The sequence below is a fragment of the Cyprinodon tularosa genome, unplaced genomic scaffold (assembly GCF_016077235.1).
Source record: "Cyprinodon tularosa strain WSP-4 unplaced genomic scaffold, ASM1607723v1 ctg10, whole genome shotgun sequence".
NCBI classification, from domain to species: Eukaryota; Metazoa; Chordata; class Actinopteri; order Cyprinodontiformes; family Cyprinodontidae; genus Cyprinodon; species Cyprinodon tularosa.
Window position 1 is genome coordinate 130345 of NW_024037782.1, and position 17194 is coordinate 147538.

Below are 17194 nucleotides of genomic sequence, written 5' to 3' on the forward strand. Positions count from 1 at the left end.
TGTCTCTTTGTTACCCTGTGGCAGACTGGTGACCTGTCTAGGGTATATCATGCCCCTTGCCCATAGACTGGCGGTGATAGGCACTGGCCCCACCGCAACCCTGACAGAATAAGCAGGGCAAGCTGGATAGATGAAGGTTTACAATAGTATCAATGTGTGTTCACACCACCTCCTCCAGACCTCCTTGTGACACAGTTCTGGACCATGCCATCCCGTGTTGGGGGACGATTCACCCGCACAATAGAGAGAAAGTGAAACCATGTTCTAGAGCTCAGACAGGAGCAATGAAAAATCACTGCAAGAGCACTAGCAGAGATTGTACCAGGACCTGGAGATCATTTGCTAAATCCTGATTGGTGCATCTCTACTGGTAAAAGGCCAGTAGAGATAAAGGCCTTTTAATGTTAGTATGTTATTAATTAACATAATAACGTATGTTATGATTTGAAACTTTTTACATCCTAAAACATGAGATCCTTCCATTACAATTTAGTAAAAAAATAAATAAATAAAAAAGTTCCAAAAATATTTAGTTCCTAAAGGGACACAGCAAAGGTACATACACTCACTATTGCAATATGTATTAATTTTATTTTCTAAACATCTCTTCAGTGATTCTTTAAACAAGTTTAACTCTCAAACTAATACCTATTTAAATGCCAGCAAGTCAGGAGACTTGACCAAAGTGCTTTACATTACATTCACCCACACACTGATGGTGGCAAGCTACATTGTAGCCACAGCTGCCCTGGGGCTCACTGACAGAAGCGAAGCTGCCATACAATGGCACCACTGGGCCCCCTGACCACCATCAGTAGACCATGCAGGACACATTGTTGTTGCCCAAGAACATAATGACACTGAACCTGAGCCAGGGCTTGGACCATGAAACCTTTGATTTCAGGGCAAACTCCTACACCCGGCACACCTTTTGTATTACATTTCAGGATTTTTAGAACCTTCTAAGCATGCAGGGTCCTAACTTGTCAACGTTTAGCTAATCTGCCTTATTTTGTTTTATTTCTTAGATTGTCAGGACATTCTTATTAAGAGCCATCTTCAGGTAATTCCATAGATTCTTTTGTCAAGTCTTATTTCTGAATCCAGGGGAACCAATCGCCCTTTATGATTAGTTTTCTACCTGACACCTGATGGTTAAGGGAGTTAATGACAATCTGCCACTCAGTTTTAGGAGCTTTTGATCAGCCATAGATATTTGCTTTATGGAAGAAAATAATGAAAAATAAACTCATGCTGTTATGATGATCAACTCTTATTATAAGGTGCACCAGATTAAATGTTTAACAATACTGTAGTCATAATATTATGAAAACAGAGTTGTATAATATTACCACAATAAAGTCATAATATTATGAGAATCATATTAAGAGAATACACATCAGAGAAAAAAATGTCAGGTCAGATCTCTAACAAATATTCCTTCTCCTACCAAAGATAGGAGAGCTTGTTTCTTAAAACAACATAATATTACTCATATTATTACAATTATTACATATTTGACTAGAGTCTTAGTATGGCCCCTATGCTCTCTTGTATTGACTTCCAACAATGAAGTTTGTGTAACAACATTGAAACTATTGCAAACTGTAAAAATCACAATACAACAGAATGTAATGACATAAATTACTGAGTATTAATTTTGGTCTTAGGAAGCCTAAACAAAAGGTTCAGCTTGTAAATAAAATATCCAAAATCTTTACATTATCTGAAGAATTCACTTTAAAGTCCACATTAAAAATACTTTATTGGGGGGTTTCTTCAACAAGTCATTGCACATCTTGGTTGCTGTAAGCAGTAATAAATCCAAGCATATAAAGTCATAATTAAACTTTTAGAATATTAACAAAAATGAATTTGTCTCAATAACTTATTCATTAAGCTGTGATGGTTTTGAAGTCTCTGTTTTTTAAATCATGTCTTTCCATGTCTGATTAACATACTATAGTGTAAGTGTTTTTTTATCCAAAAAGAAAAAGCAGCTTAAGATACACTAAGTGGAGAGTATAAAACTCTACCTGAGGGTCAGAGAGACGTGAAATGTCTGGGTAGAGGTAGAATTTGATGCCATCAAAAGCTCCAGGCAGTGTGATTCCCCTGATCAGGAGGACCAGCAGCATGACATATGGAAAGGTAGCTGTTACATAAACAACCTGCAGAGGCACACGTACAAATCTGTTAGATGAAGAGAAAGATTACAGTAGAGAACAGTGAACATCAACACAGTAATAATTGAAACAGTCTTTTCTTTTTTTTTTCAAAAACTTGACATGAATGGAAAGTTGCTGGAATCAAATTTATTTAGTGTCTGTATCTCATGCAATTCAGCAATATTTACAATGACAGTACAGTGATGATCAAGGGAAAATGTTCCATGGCTGAAAGCAGCTGTCTGCATCAAATTCACATGAAGTTCAGGTTCTCTTGAAGATCCTAAACATATCACTTAACCCCTCCCCCCACACCCATGAAATATAGCTGGGTTCATGCAGTTTATTCATTACTCAAGGTGCTATTTGAAATAAAACATACCATCAAGAGAAACTGAGTTTTGATGTTCTTGATGCTAGATTAAGGGTATTGTGGAGGATTTTCATGAATTATTGAAAATACCTGCCGACTTAAAAAAAAAAAAAAAGCACAACCCTATACTTGCTCCCGAGAGGGAACGCCTATTTCCAAAAGAAAATTAGCAATTTTTCCACTATGTCAGACTCACTACTGGAAGGTGAAAACAGGGACGAGCACATGGGACAGACATACGTAAACATATCACCAGCATGATTGACAATTAGGAAGATCACGATTTTGATTATCATCCCAAAAAAAGGACATGCTCCACTATACCTTTAATACTGCACAAAAATACATTTTATTATCTTTTTTTTTAAAATAAAATGTTCTTGAAAGCAAAGCAGTGAGGTCTGCATTATTGGATCATAGGTCAAAGAAGGTTTTATTTGGCTTATAGAATGAGTCATGGGTTGTTTTTACAGGCCTAATCTCCTTTATTCATAAAACACTCAGCAAAACTGCAACTTTTTTTTGGAAATTAACTAGTCAAATATCATGTCAACTGCAACAAACTTGAGTTATGTGAAGAAAAACAAAAAAAAAGAAAATAAACAGCTTTAAAATGTGTGTTTTTGTTCAAGGCAAGACAATTCAAATTTATAAATAATTAGATAAATGAAAAATTATTAATCTAAAGATAAGATGAAAAAAAGATACCATAGTCAAAAGCAAGTCTAAACAAATAAGCTTTTAATCCGAATCCAAAACAGCTGTTGATTCATTTGCTTTTACAGTTTTCTCAGAGTTTCTACAGATTGGTGGAGAATAAAAACTAAGCTGTGTTCGAACGTCCGCCCTAATCACTATATAGGGCACTGTATGGTGGTTGCACCATTTTAGATAAGTGTTAGAACTTATAGTGGATGAAAAAGCAGATGTTTTGAGAAAGCTCCCCTTGCAAAGCATCATGGGATTTGTTGTGGCGGTAAGAAAAGAAGAAAGATGGCACAGATTGCGTGCGGGAACATGGAGTAACATGATCAAAAGGAAGTAAAAAGTAGTGGTCATCTGTCCAAACGGTCAGTTTAAGTGAGTTAACTATAAAATCATCAATATAGTCCCTTGTCTATATAGTGAGTGAGATCTGTAAGGCATCTGTATGGCATTTTGGTGTTAAGTCATTCAGAGATTACTAACTCAAATTAAGTATTTTGGAGTATGGGGAGCCAGTGTGATGACATCAGAACTGGTGTGATGTACTCCATTTTCTTCTCTGGTGAGGATGCAGGCAGCAGCATTCTGGATCAACTTCAGCTGTCTGATCCATTTTGGCAACAAACCTGAGAATACACCACTGCATCAATTCTACCAAAGATGATCACACTAATTGATTTTTTCAAGATCCTGCCAAGACTCTAGCCCTTAAATCCTGGAGATGTTCTTACGGGGATTGATGGCTGACTTTTTGTACTGTCTTTGTGTGCCTTTGAAGGTTCAGGTTTAAGTCAATCACTACACGTGGATTTAGAGCATGATCAATGGTTTCTAGCTGTATTAATCAAAGTTGTGTGCTAAACTATATAGCTCCTTCTTTGGTCCAAAAATCATTGCTTCATTTTTGCTTCAGTTCACTGAAGGAAATTTTGAAACTTCCATGTGTGGATTTTTTCTATGCAGTTAACCTGCACTTCAAAGAGTCCATAGTCAGCTGGTGGATTTGGTCATTATTAGGCAGATTTTAACTTCTGACACTATTTGAAAAATCTTAATGAGGAAGGCAAGATTCAAAATAGGCCTGTAGTTCTGCAGTAGAAGAGAGCAGCTCAGGATCTTCAGACCCTAAGAACAGTCAGGGAAAATAGGCAACATGCTTATAGATGCACCGGCTCTGAAATACTGAGAAGTCATAATACCATGTTTTAGTCTTAAAGGCTCAACTAAAAGGGCTATTTCAAAGATATTTTTTTTCTGTAAAAACTTACAAGATGTCTCTTTAAGGAAAGCTGTGGGTAATATATTAATACAACAGGAACAAGATTTTAGCTGGTATCTGATTCCTATATAAATTTTAATTTAATGCAAACATATGATGGATTTATCAGTTATTTACAGTTTTTTAAGGATTGATCCAAAAATACTAATGTAGTTGTCAGGGAATGCCATTGTCTGATGCAAAAAACAGAGGTAATACAGGACTCATTGTGATGCAGACACTGAAAGAAAGCACCTTAATAAAAAGAAAATTGGAGATGGGACAGAGAGACAGGCTACAAAAGAGAGCTGGGTACAAGGGGGAAAGGAGTGCAAAAAAACAAAATGTCAGGAAAGAAGTGAAAAACAAGAGAGCTCCAAAGCAAGGAGAATCCATCTAACAATGATCACTCATCTGACAAGTCCAAACTTTCCTAGAGGCAGGGTGCACCCCCCCCCCCCCCCCCCCCCCCCCCCCACCCATACAGCAGATAAACTCAATTACTGTGGACATCAGTCAACAGAAGCTACAATAAGTAGCACTGCCACCCCACTCCGCCCAAAACACGCATACAGGTGTCAGAAATCCTGGCGTAGCATATCGCTATTGCATGCGATCAGTCTGCACATCCTATCTTGTGGCAAAGTGCATGCCCAGTCCGATTGCATGTCACTGGTTGCAGATAGGTGACACAATATAAAAAAGTCAGACATTGTTTTTCAATCATGTTTCAATTTTTTAAAATATATACTCATTAAACCAGCCTAGACAAAAATGATACTAACTTTAACTTGATGTTTCTTTCCAGAAGCTTTAAGGAAACCTACAATGTCTAAAATTTATAATCTCATTAAGACTACTATACCACTCAGCAGGTGGCATGTTTCTGTTCATTACAAGATTCTCAATAGGATTAAGTTTATGACTCATACTGTAAGGAGCAACTTCAGAATAGACCAATATTTTCTTCTTAGCGTTTCTTGTGTGTTTTTAGCTGTGTGTTTTAGGTTTTGCAAGACCTATGACATGCAACTGAGACTAATCTTTCTGACAATATGCAGCACATTTCTGTGTAGAATCCCATAAGATTCAATTGTACCCTGCAGAAGTTTAAGACTCCCTGGGCCAAAAAAATAAAAGAGCCTCGGAACATTACAGTTCCTCCTCCATGTTTTATAGTAAGGACAGTGTTTTGATGTACCTGGCAAAACATACAATTTTTACAACTGAGGGAGGTGTCCAGAGGGGGACAGAAAAAGCCACTTAGATGCTTTGTATTCACTTCCAGTACGACAGGGGGAAATCCCCAACAAACTGGCTAGCTGCAGAGAGCTTTCACTGGAACCTCCCAGCACTGTTGCTGGCTAGAATGCGGGGGGTCTGCAAAGTGCAAACTGCAAAGTTTAGTAGGATCATAATCCCGATTAACTGACTGCACAGGTGATGTTTTGAGGTAACTCATCATAGTAAATAAAGCCAAACTACTTCCAGCCACTACAGAGCAGATAAATAGCAAGTGCGCAATCCGGAGCGCGCATCCAGAGCGTTGAAGCATTTGAATTTTTTTTTAACTGAGTGTGCAGGTTTCGGCATTAATGCATTTCTAATGTTAATGCAACTTAAGGCATTTCCCTGCCACCCTGTGGCAAGATCAATTTTAGCTGCTATTCAGGATTTTATTCTTTCAGTTATGATCTCATGATCCAGATTTCATGACCATAAGCGGGGGTAGGAACATACAACGACCCTTAAATTCAGAGCTTTGCCGTTTCTCTTAGTTCTTTCTTCCCCACAACAGACCAATGCAGATTCCGCATTAAAGTAGCAGTCGCACAGATCTGTCTATCGATCTACCGCTCCATCTCCATCCCACCGGTGAACAGATTAGTGGAACTCCTTCATTTGGGATAGAAACTCTCCTACAACCTATAAGCACAAGCAAACTTTTTCCAGTCAAGATCTATTGCCTAAGACTTGGAGGAGCCGATTCTTACCCACCTGCTGCCCGAACCCCTTCCAGCCTTAGTTTCACAAAGAAATCCTGTCCATAAAGGTTATGAACGGGACCAATGACAGAGGGAAACTCTGGGAGTCCAACTTGTACCAGAAAGATGTCTGATATCCTGCCGACAATGCGGATCAAACTCTTCATCCATTGTACAGAGACCAGATGGCCCCTAGTAAAGGGTTGCTGACTCTGTACTCCTTGGTTGCCACATGGTTCTCCCACAGGGTTGCCATTTTATGGTCTATAAAACACGTTTGGACTGCTTGGACCAACTCCCAAACACCCTCTAGGACCCTGCAGAGGATGTAGAGCTGCTCTGGTGTTCCACAATCTGGATGAAAATCCACATCGCTCCTCCTAAAACCAAGGTTTGACAAACAAATTGGCCTCTTCTTTTCTTGGACTTCTCTTGGGGAACCTTGCATAGGCCTTCCTGGGGAGGCTGAGCAGTGTGTATTTAAACCTACTGTCGAAAAACACCCTCTGGTCCCCCTTCTTATTCAGGGTAACCACCACCCCAGTCTGCCAATTGAAGAACCAAAAAACATCCAGGGTCCTAAGGTACTCAGGGCAAATGTCCTCTACCAATCAAGCCTTGCCAGTCTCTAGGTACCCTGTCTCTTCTTCCAACACAGATGGCCTGTCAGCCATGTTGAGGAGAATCTCATGTTTTCCTTACACCATCTGATGTTGTCTTCCCACCTGGGGAAGCACTACTTCCCCCTCTTCCCCCTTCCACCTCGGTTTGCCAAAATTACTTTGAGGCTGAACAATAGACTTGGCCTCTCAACAATAAAGGCCACAACAAAACTACACATAGAAATTTCCCCACTGCTGACCCAGGTTTGGTCTTACAGTCTTACAGTACAGTTCTCATTCTTGCAGTAGGAGGGAAAGTTTTACGGCAGATCAATGTAAGGCAGTTTAAGATGGCATCAATAGCTGCTCGATGCACAGGTAATTATAGAACAGTTGTTTGTGTTGGAGGTCAATGACATGGTAGAGCTAGCAAAAATAAAAAGAAAAAAGAAAATAAAACAGTTTTCCGATGACGAAAGGAAGAGATGTCACACTTTAAGTATCTGGAAGATGCTTAAAGTGTGACAGCTCAAGAAAGGTGTTAGTGTTTACAGGATTACTATTTTGAAAAGGACCAGTAGGTGGAGCATGACTCAAAAACACATTAAACTCACTGCACTCTCTGCTTTCTGCCTTGGTTGAAAGAACAATGACACAGATCCAGTAACACCACTCATACAGTAACCAGTCCATGTAACCCTAAGCCAAGCACTGTTTTTAATGAAACCATTCAGGTTCTACGGAACTGTGCTTAACATCTCAAGACTCTCCTGAACAAAGACTGTGAGTCTGCTCTCTTGGAAGGCAGAGGCGGGCAACATACATCCCTTGGCTTCCTGGCACTCAGTCAAAGTCCAATTGAAGACAGAACAGGACAGACAGAGCTAGGCCAGGAGCCTTGAAAGAAAAGAGTGCTCCTCTGGCCCCCATCTCTTTAACAGGAGGAGCCCAGAGGAGTGATCCTGGCAGTGTGGGAAAATGTGCAGCTCTTTGAAGCTTGCGCATAAGTGCATGAGTGCCCTCACACAAATGGATATTCATTCATTTAAAAAGAGAGAGTTAGACAAGTGCACATACTACAAACATGCATTTGGTTACTGGACACTGTGGACACATCACTGCTCTACTGTAGACACCCTTTTCATGAATGACTACTCCTTTTTACACTTCTGGAAGGAGGAAATTGACTTCATTCATGGAGGAAAGTTCTGAAGCAACTCCACAGAAGTTTAGTCCACTTTACCAGCATGAGGCTGTAATTTACTTACTTATTCAGAAAGAGGAGACAAAAGCTTTCTACTTCACTGAATATCCTGGACATCCTTAACCTTACAAAAATGATTTAGAGCTTGAAACAAATCAAACAGTTCCATTTGCGCATTGAGCATCCATGAGGATTAATCCAAGAGAGGCCAGCAGGGAGAGTGTGGGAAAATTTGTCTCCGTTCCTGGCAGCAACTTTCTTTAATTTGTCACTTAAAATGATTACACATCCTAAACCTCCCCCCAGTTGCCTTTTTTTCTCTAGCAATAAAAAGGACAATATTTTGCCATTCCATGAACTTTTGATACACCACGTGGTGTCTCCCGCTCACTGCGGGTAAGCATCTAAGCTACCATAAATTTGCTGGTCAATCGTACCGCTGCCCTGGTCTAAATCTAACAGCAGGGCTTAAATGTGAGAATGCCTGGCAAATGCAGCCCACAAAAGTAAACAGCTTAGCAGAGTGCGGAGTGAATGAGCTGTAGGGTTTGTAGGATAGAAAGCTTTTTCTCTCTTGTTCTCACTCTCTCTCTCTCACTTTCTCTCTCCCGCAACAAGGAAGATGTGGTAAATTTCTCATAGCAGTAGAGAGAGTCAGAAAGAGGCTGAAGATGTACTCTTCATGCTACTCATGAACACTTGCTTTCCCTCTAGTAAATACAGGAATCAATCTTGAACCAGCTTCAAAAGACTCGCAGTGAAGTAGTATTCTCCCCTCTAACTTCACAGCCAAACAAGAGATATTTTATGGAGATTTGGGCGTCACCATCTGATTGTCTTTTTTACCCTGCTCCCCATCATGTATTATGCAAACCCATCAATTTTTTCTCATAAACCTCACCCTTTTCTACTGACTCTATCTCTCTAATCATTCTGGCTCATTGAATCTGTGAAGATCTATCAAGGACCGCTGAGCCCTCAAAAGAAGGCATAGAGTCCTTACTGTCCTTCCAAGATGCTACCACAAGAGAGTCTGGGAAATTAAAATTGAAATAGCAATGGGAAGAAAATCCATGTGACTTTCTGTGGAAGACAAGTTTCTGAAAAACCAAGATAAACACTTTTTTTTCTCTCTGATCTCCTGACTGTTGTGCATGATGCACTATTGATAATGCATTACAAACTTTTTGTTATTGATATTTTATGTAACAGACCATATAAAGTAATATTGATAACTTTTTACATTCAAAATTGTTACTTTAGTCCCAATTACTTTTATAGCAGTCTTAATCCTGTTGTTGTTGTACTGTTAGTAGTACGTATAAGTGGACAAACAGCGTCATGAAGACCAAGGAACGTTGCAGATATGGCATGGTTAAAACTGTGGCAAGGTTCAAGGCATCGTCAAAAAATATTCTAAGCTTTTAAAGTATAAAGAAGAATGGTGAGGAGAAAACCTTTAGAAGGCCAATTTGCAGTCCCACAATCCAACATGAATTTTTAGCAGGACCATGACCCCAAATCTACAAGAAGAGCTAAAACATGAATGTCTGTGTTAAAGTGGCTTAGTCAAAGTCTAGACCGCAATCCATTTGAAAATACTGTATTTGGATTTACTTCAAAGTAAATGCTCAAAAATACTCTCAATCCAATCTGTAGAAACAGATGCAATTTCACAAGGACAGATTTGCAAAAATGTCACATCTCTAAACATGAAAGTTGGTAGACATCACCCTAAAAATAATTAAAACACCTGTAGTTAGACCTTGATTAAATTAGACACAGCCAGAATATATTTAATATTTACTTATGAGGTAATTTCTGGATAAAAGGAAAATTGTTAATCACATTTTTTTTTATCACACACTCCTTCCTGCTGTTGTTTTTTTCTCTGATATTTGCAGTTGTTAAAAATGTGACCAAATTCAAGTGGAATTAATGCTTTAGTTATGCACTTTATGAAGGTACAACTAAATCATCAACTCCCACAGAGGACAACAGTAAATATGCATTTTCCTAATCCTACCTTGCCAGTTGACTTGGGTCCTTTCCAGATGCAGAAGTAGCAGATGAACCAGGCAAGAGCCAGACACATTGCCAGCTCCCAGCGCATCCCTCCCATGTGCTCAATACCATCTGATATCTTCAAGACTCTGCGTCTGATTTGGCCCAAACACACAAAATATGACTGTTTATAACATTTATTGTATGTAACTTGCAGTTATAGAATGATCCCTATGCCCTAAAATGTAAATACATATTATATAATTTCCACCAAAATAATGCAAATTTAGATGTAGATGACTGTGAATTGAACACAGTTAGAAAAGCCAACAACAGCATTTATTTCAGATTAGTCTTGAAGTGTTTAGCTGTATTAAATATGTAAGAACTCTGAAAAAAAAGATGATAAAAAATAAATACATGCGTGCAGCAGCAGACTAAAAATAGTAAAATCATTCCTTCTGCTGGTTAGCAACATTCCCAGAGCACATCTCTGTGTGAATCTGTAATGTTCGTAGCTACACATATACTGTGTTTTACTGGTTCTCAATCAACAAAGGTGTCTACAGATGCATCTAATTCATAACATGTTTGATATTTTAAATTGGAGAAAGTGTGAGTGATTTGCATCATAAAAAAACAACTTTTAGTGTTCTTTTACTTTACAGCTGACACAAAAAAAACAATTAATATCAGTCTGAACCCAACGGTGGGCAATCAGGGATTTCAAGGCCTTCACTGCTGGACAAAAATCAATCAGAAACTCCAACCTACATTCATGACATAAATTTTAATTTTCCTCTATCCAACTGAATAATTTATTCCAAACAATCCCTTCTCTTAATTTTGCAGCATTTCTATTGGCTGTACTGCTTCCATTACATTTATGTGGTTAAAGATAAGAACACAATGGCAGAAACAAAGTCAAAACATAGAAATAAAAACCACTTAAAAAATACAAAAGCGGGGACAGGGAAATTGATATCAAACAGAATAGGCAATCTTAAACCTTAATAACATTAGTGAGGAACGTTTTCTTCAACCAATCAGATTTGCCCCACAGAACCAGCTAGACGGTCCACCCCAAGGTCAGCATTTTCTGTCCTCTGATTGGTCAGTTAGAGCAAAATGTTTACAGCCAAGTTAAGCTAGTCACAATCTGTATTTTAGAATAGCTATTTAAAAGGCTGCAATGGCTAATACTAAATAGACATAATAAGACTTCCTGCAAAAAAGAGAAAGATGGATTTTGTTTATACATAACCAGCAGCTCTGTTGACTTATTTATCTATTTTATTTTCATGCTCTATGCTTGAAAGGTTTTGGTTTTCATTTGTGTCCTCATCATCTACCCGTAATTTATTTTGTCCCTAAAATGTTGCCCTATACTGTTCAATTTGTTAAACTTATTATATCTCTAAGGTTTTACCACATTAATTATTCATCCTCAGCATCTATTTCTTTACCTTCTGAACTAGCTGCCACATATTGTCTTCTGATTAACACACAAGCAGAGATGGGAAGTAACGAAGTACAAATACTTTGTTACTGTACTCAAGTAGATTTTTCTGATATTTTTACTTTACTTTACTACTTATTTTTATGGCGACTTTTTACTTCTACTCCTTACATTTTTACACAAATATCTGTACTTTCTACTCCTTACATTTTTAAAAATTGGCTCGTTACTTTAGTTTTGAATCATTTCAATGGAGTTACTGTTATTATTTTTCACGTCATCAATACCAAATTCAATCTAATTGGATGGGAATCTACGTTGCATTTGACGCACCACTACAAGATAAATCGACAGATTCGGCGGTATTCATTGGCGGCAAATCCTTGCAGCTTGGTGGCGGTGGCGTTAGCATAGTAGCATGGACGACGAGATGATTGAAAATGAACACAATGGAGATCTAGTCCTATTGGCAGACATCCATTTAAAATGTAGGCAACGGCATGAAAAAAGCTGTTTCTACTTTTACTTTTATACTTTAAGTAAATTTACAAGCCTATACTTTGTTACTTTTACTTGAGTAAAGAAGTTTAATCAGTACTTCCACTTTTACCAGAGTATTTTTTAACACAAGTATCTGTACTTTTACTCAAGTACGGAAAGTGAGTACTTTTGCCATCTCTGCACACAAGCACGCTTTGAAACTTTCCTTACCTCCCTCAGCCTGTAAACAATCTGTTGGCAGTTATTACTTGCTGTCTCCTGCCTTTTCCATGCCCCTGCTCTCTTTTTGTCTGATTGTAAGTTTTGTCCTCTGTTATCATTAAATTCTTCATGCGTCTCCTGTTTTCCTGTTTTGCCCTTTGGCCCAGCTTCTACTCCATAAATCATAAGATGTTTTTTTCTTATCATAAGGAATCAAAATTTAGTGATCACTTCTTTGCTACGAATAAGACCAATAGTCTTTGTGTGGTAGTTTTTCAGTCATTGTGTGGCATTAGTTAATGTTTAAATCAGTCAGGGGTCACCATTCAATATTTGTTCTGCTAACATCAGGCCTGTCACAGATAAATTTAAGCCAAATGTACATTATACAGACAACTTTACAAATATCTGTTGAAATATGCCAAGTGGAGGTGTAGAAAAATAAATGTTATGTACACCAACATGCTGTTTGCAGTAGTGAGTCGAGAGTGTGCTTCCTGTTTGCTGAAGCTCAACCCATTAAGAACAACGATGAGAAGCAGAGGTCTGAACCACAAAGCCACACAGCGCTGCCAAAATCCTTGCCACCAAGTTCACCCTCAGTGCTCCTGACCAGCCATTGATCATCCTGACATGTTCTTGGTGGAAGGCCATAAGCCTGGTCCAACATCCCCCCACTCTTACTTATGGATAGCCAGCACAGGCCGATTTGAATATATTTTTTAAAGTTTTGTTCTTGGATATAGATTATCTTTTTTTATATCAATAATGATAGCTAGCTTTTTTGGAAGTTTAATAAAACAGAAAGCTAAACTAAGTTGATATATGCAAACTGAATCATTTAATTTCAATTCAATTTATTAATATAGTGCCAATTCCCAACAAGTCATCTCATGGGACTTTACAATTCAACCAGATCATATAGGCAATTAATAACCAAAAAAAGTAAGTACAGTAAAATCAGCTTTGTATTTCAGAGCACAGATACTTTATGGATACTTACAAAACATGTTTGCACAAACTAAATAAAGATCCACATTTATTGACAGTGTATTGTTTAGTCTCCCCTGTCTCAATAAAAGCTGTCAAAATTCTGGTTTTGCCAGCAACATGGCAGTGAGCTCTGCTGAGTCTATTACTACTATTAACGTAAAGCTACTAGATCTAATTTAATGTTTTCATCGTTGTTATGCAGCTCCGTTTTCATTTGGTTGCAATAGTTTAAGTTTTCTTTTATTGTTTTTTAAAGGTTTTTGCAAATTGGCTGCAGGTTAAATATGAGCTAGTTGTTTGTATGAGGCTACTGGCAGTGGTACAGGACATGTGGTCAAATCTATGCACTAACAAGCCGTGATCTGCTGCCACACAGAAATATGAAAAGACCTGACTAATTATTGGGGGTGAGGTTAGGGGGAGTGAAAAAGACAAATGACACAGTCTGTCAATATCTCAGCTTTTTAACAAAATGGTAGAGAAGAATCTGACCTCATTAGGTTTTCTTGACCAGACAGGAGCATTTCACACAGTAAATGGTTAAAATATCTCTGTATAATGCATAATATGATGTAATAGAGAAATGTGTGGTGTCTACTCACTCCCAGAACTCAATGACTGGAGATGTTGCATTGGGGTTGGTGATGTTGGTGGAATTTTCTCCATAATAATCAATGCAGTTTTCTGCAAACACAATGAGATGTTTTCATTAGCATACCTAATTTACTTCTGAATGCATTGTTTATACATAGAAAATTGGACAAGAAGGTCTCAATACATTTAAAGTCTCTGAGTTTACAAAGCTTTCTTTTTTCTTAAAAGAAATTATTATCCCCTAACTTCCTACCTGTATTCCAGTAATGTCCACAGCCAGCCCATGGCAGCTCAGTGGTAAAACAGTTGAAGAGGTAGAAGATGGCCCAGGCTAAGATCACTATGTAGTACACGTTAAGATGTGCTTCAATCACCTGTGTTGCATAGCCAATACCTAAAAAGGCAAACATAAATTTGTCTTCCGTTATCTTTAACAATTCACTCACAGAGTACATCATATTGAAAAGTAAATCAAGTGCTTTCTCACCCTCGAACAATGGGCAAACTTTCCTCCAGCATGTGATACCTCCTTCACTTGTGAACTGACCCAATGCCGTCTCCAGGAAAAACACAGGGATACCGCAGCACACAAAGAAGATGACATATGGAACGAAGAAGGCACCTTCATGCACATAAATACATACACCTTGTGGTTATAAGAGAATTAAAAAATCAGACACAACGATAGTTTAAAGCTTAATTCTCAAATATGTGGCCAGTTTAATGCAGGAAACAGTTTCAGTTCAAACAAATTCAGATAAAATATACTCATTACAATCACAGGCTTGGAATGCATGCTGACCTTTTCAGATATAAGGTTGCACCTCACTGTTCAGCCTAATGAGGCAACTTGCCTTATTAATTGACATTTGTCTGCATGACAACTCTGCAGTGTTACACAAGTAATCACACAGCTTGAAAAATGTATACCAGCATGAAAAAAGGTCAGTGTTATGTTTTTGAAACTGCTATACTTGAATATATTTTAGTGAAATTTTGTGAAGTGCAGTGAGAAGTGGCTCATCATTTTTTTCATATTTTTATATTTAATATTTTATATTTTTCACATTTCATATTTTTTCCAAATAAAAAAATTGAAAAACGCGGGATTCATGATTACCATTCTACCCTTATTCTAATACGCCTAAATAAAATCAAGAGGACTCAGTTCAATTTATCATCCATCAATGCAAGGAGTGTGGGAAACAGGAAACCAAACAAGCAATGGCCGACCACCTAAAACTGACAGTCTGAGTTAGAAGAGCATTATTCTGAGATATGCTTTTGACAGGAACAACCCCCCACCCCTCCATACACACACTCACATCTTTGACATTTATGGAAACGTGTTAAAAGGAAAACCAGCGGATGTCAATTTGCTGTAAAAAAAGGGTCTCAGCCAACATGTATTGTAAAAGAGCTGTTACAAGTAGTGCAAAGCACAGCATCTTCTTTTTTCACTCTTAGGACTATCAGGTATGTTTGTCATATGGCTACAGAGGTTAAATAAAGCTTGCCTCCTCCATTTTTGTAGCAGAGATATGGGAATCTCCAGACGTTTCCCAGGCCAATGATCTCTCCAGCCACAGACAGGATGAACTCAATCTTGTTGTTCCACATCCCTCTTTCATTGTATTCATCATTGTCAAGGCTGGAACTGGACCCGTCCGAGTCTCTGCCATCTTCTGGTTTACCGTTTATAACAGGCCCACTCTTCTCAGCTGTCATGATGCTCTGGCAGCCCACTGAGAAGGAAAACCAACCATAACTGAACAAAGTTTACATCAGAGCGTTTACTAGATTTTGATCATTAAATCACCCTAATGGTTAGATTGCTTTTGTTAATAAGCCAAAACTACTAAAAAAGTAATGCAAAGTTACCCTGTTCTAGGTTTGAAACAAGTGACAGTTATTTTTTTTTTTTTTAATTCACAAACCTAATGTTGTAAAAAGATCATAGGAGGATTAAACTAAATGCCCATAAACACATCCAGAAAAGATATATAGCATTTAAAGTAAAAAAAAAAAAGTAAGTATATCTCTCCTCTTGCTTTTATAACTCTTAATAAAACTAAATAAAGTGTATAATCATTAACTTTAGTAGAAATTAACCAAAAGCATTCGAGTGTCTTTAAGTCAGCAGGATGGAAGTGTTGAAATATTAAAACATGCAGACAGGAACACTCACCAGTCTCCTATGGAACAGTGGCAAACCTTCTCTTGGCTACCTCGATGATGCACACAAACAATCGCCTTTACAAACACGCAGAATGAATAAAGCCCAATCAGGGGGGTGAAGAGTGGAGAGAGGGCACAAAAGAATAAAAAGGAAAACAATCTGCGCCCACAGCTGAATGAGATTGGTTTGTTAAGTCTCACGTCTATATAAAGGAAGATCCCAGAGACGGCAGAGTGACAGTACACAACTTGCACAAGGCAGTGGATAACCTGCGACTGCGCTCCCACTCAGCAGGCTGTGCGCTCTCAGGCGCCTCTACTTGGATAAAAGCCATTTAGTAACGAGTCCAGCTCTCATAGCAGAGTCACCATGGCGCAGGGAGAGCAGGATGCAGGGACTCAGACAAAACATGGAGAAAAAAAAGTTTGGGGGCAACTTCTTTCTGATAGTTACAACGCAGAGAGTGCCATTCAATAATTAATGCCAGCATCTATTTTACAAAAAAAAAAAAAAAAACATTGCTGACAGAGAGGATAATCAGACCTCAGCCAATCAGATGTGTGATGGAGTATGTGTGGGATATCCAGTTATGAAATATAATAAACCTCAAGAATTTTTACCTTGTAAAAGAAGAATCTACTTATCTAATAAAACCTTATTTTTTTATCTGAGTGTTGCTTTTAATCAGTATACAAACTGCAACAAATTGTCTTTGAACTACAGTAAAGTGAAATAAAGCAACTGACTTTTAAAAGAGTTTTAAGTGTGGAAGAATAACTTGGGCTACAGTGTTCTGCACAGTGTGACAAATTGTGGCTTTTCAGTTGTAATAAGAATGAAATAAAAAAAACACAAGAATTAGCTCTTTCTCTGGATGGTATATATGGTTGCTGTCAGACATGCAGCCATTTATTTCCAACTTTAGATGAGTCAAATTATTTGTTGAACATACTGCCAACCAATCATAT

General features: G+C 38.0%; 1 protein-coding gene across 1 annotated transcript in view; it reads right to left on the reverse strand.

The window, feature by feature from the left end:
* Positions 1 to 16555, reverse strand: part of slc6a11b (solute carrier family 6 member 11b) — a 41673-nt gene extending 25118 nt beyond the window's left edge. The window contains exons 1-7 of the mRNA XM_038289802.1: positions 16236 to 16555; positions 15565 to 15792; positions 14535 to 14669; positions 14301 to 14441; positions 14056 to 14137; positions 10322 to 10454; positions 2037 to 2171 (exon numbers count right to left, since the gene is read on the reverse strand). Of these exons, the coding sequence (XP_038145730.1) occupies positions 2037 to 2171; positions 10322 to 10454; positions 14056 to 14137; positions 14301 to 14441; positions 14535 to 14669; positions 15565 to 15775 (837 nt within the window). The 5' untranslated portion in view covers positions 15776 to 15792; positions 16236 to 16555. The remainder of the gene's footprint in view (positions 1 to 2036; positions 2172 to 10321; positions 10455 to 14055; positions 14138 to 14300; positions 14442 to 14534; positions 14670 to 15564; positions 15793 to 16235) is intronic.
* Positions 16556 to 17194: the final 639 nt, after the last annotated feature.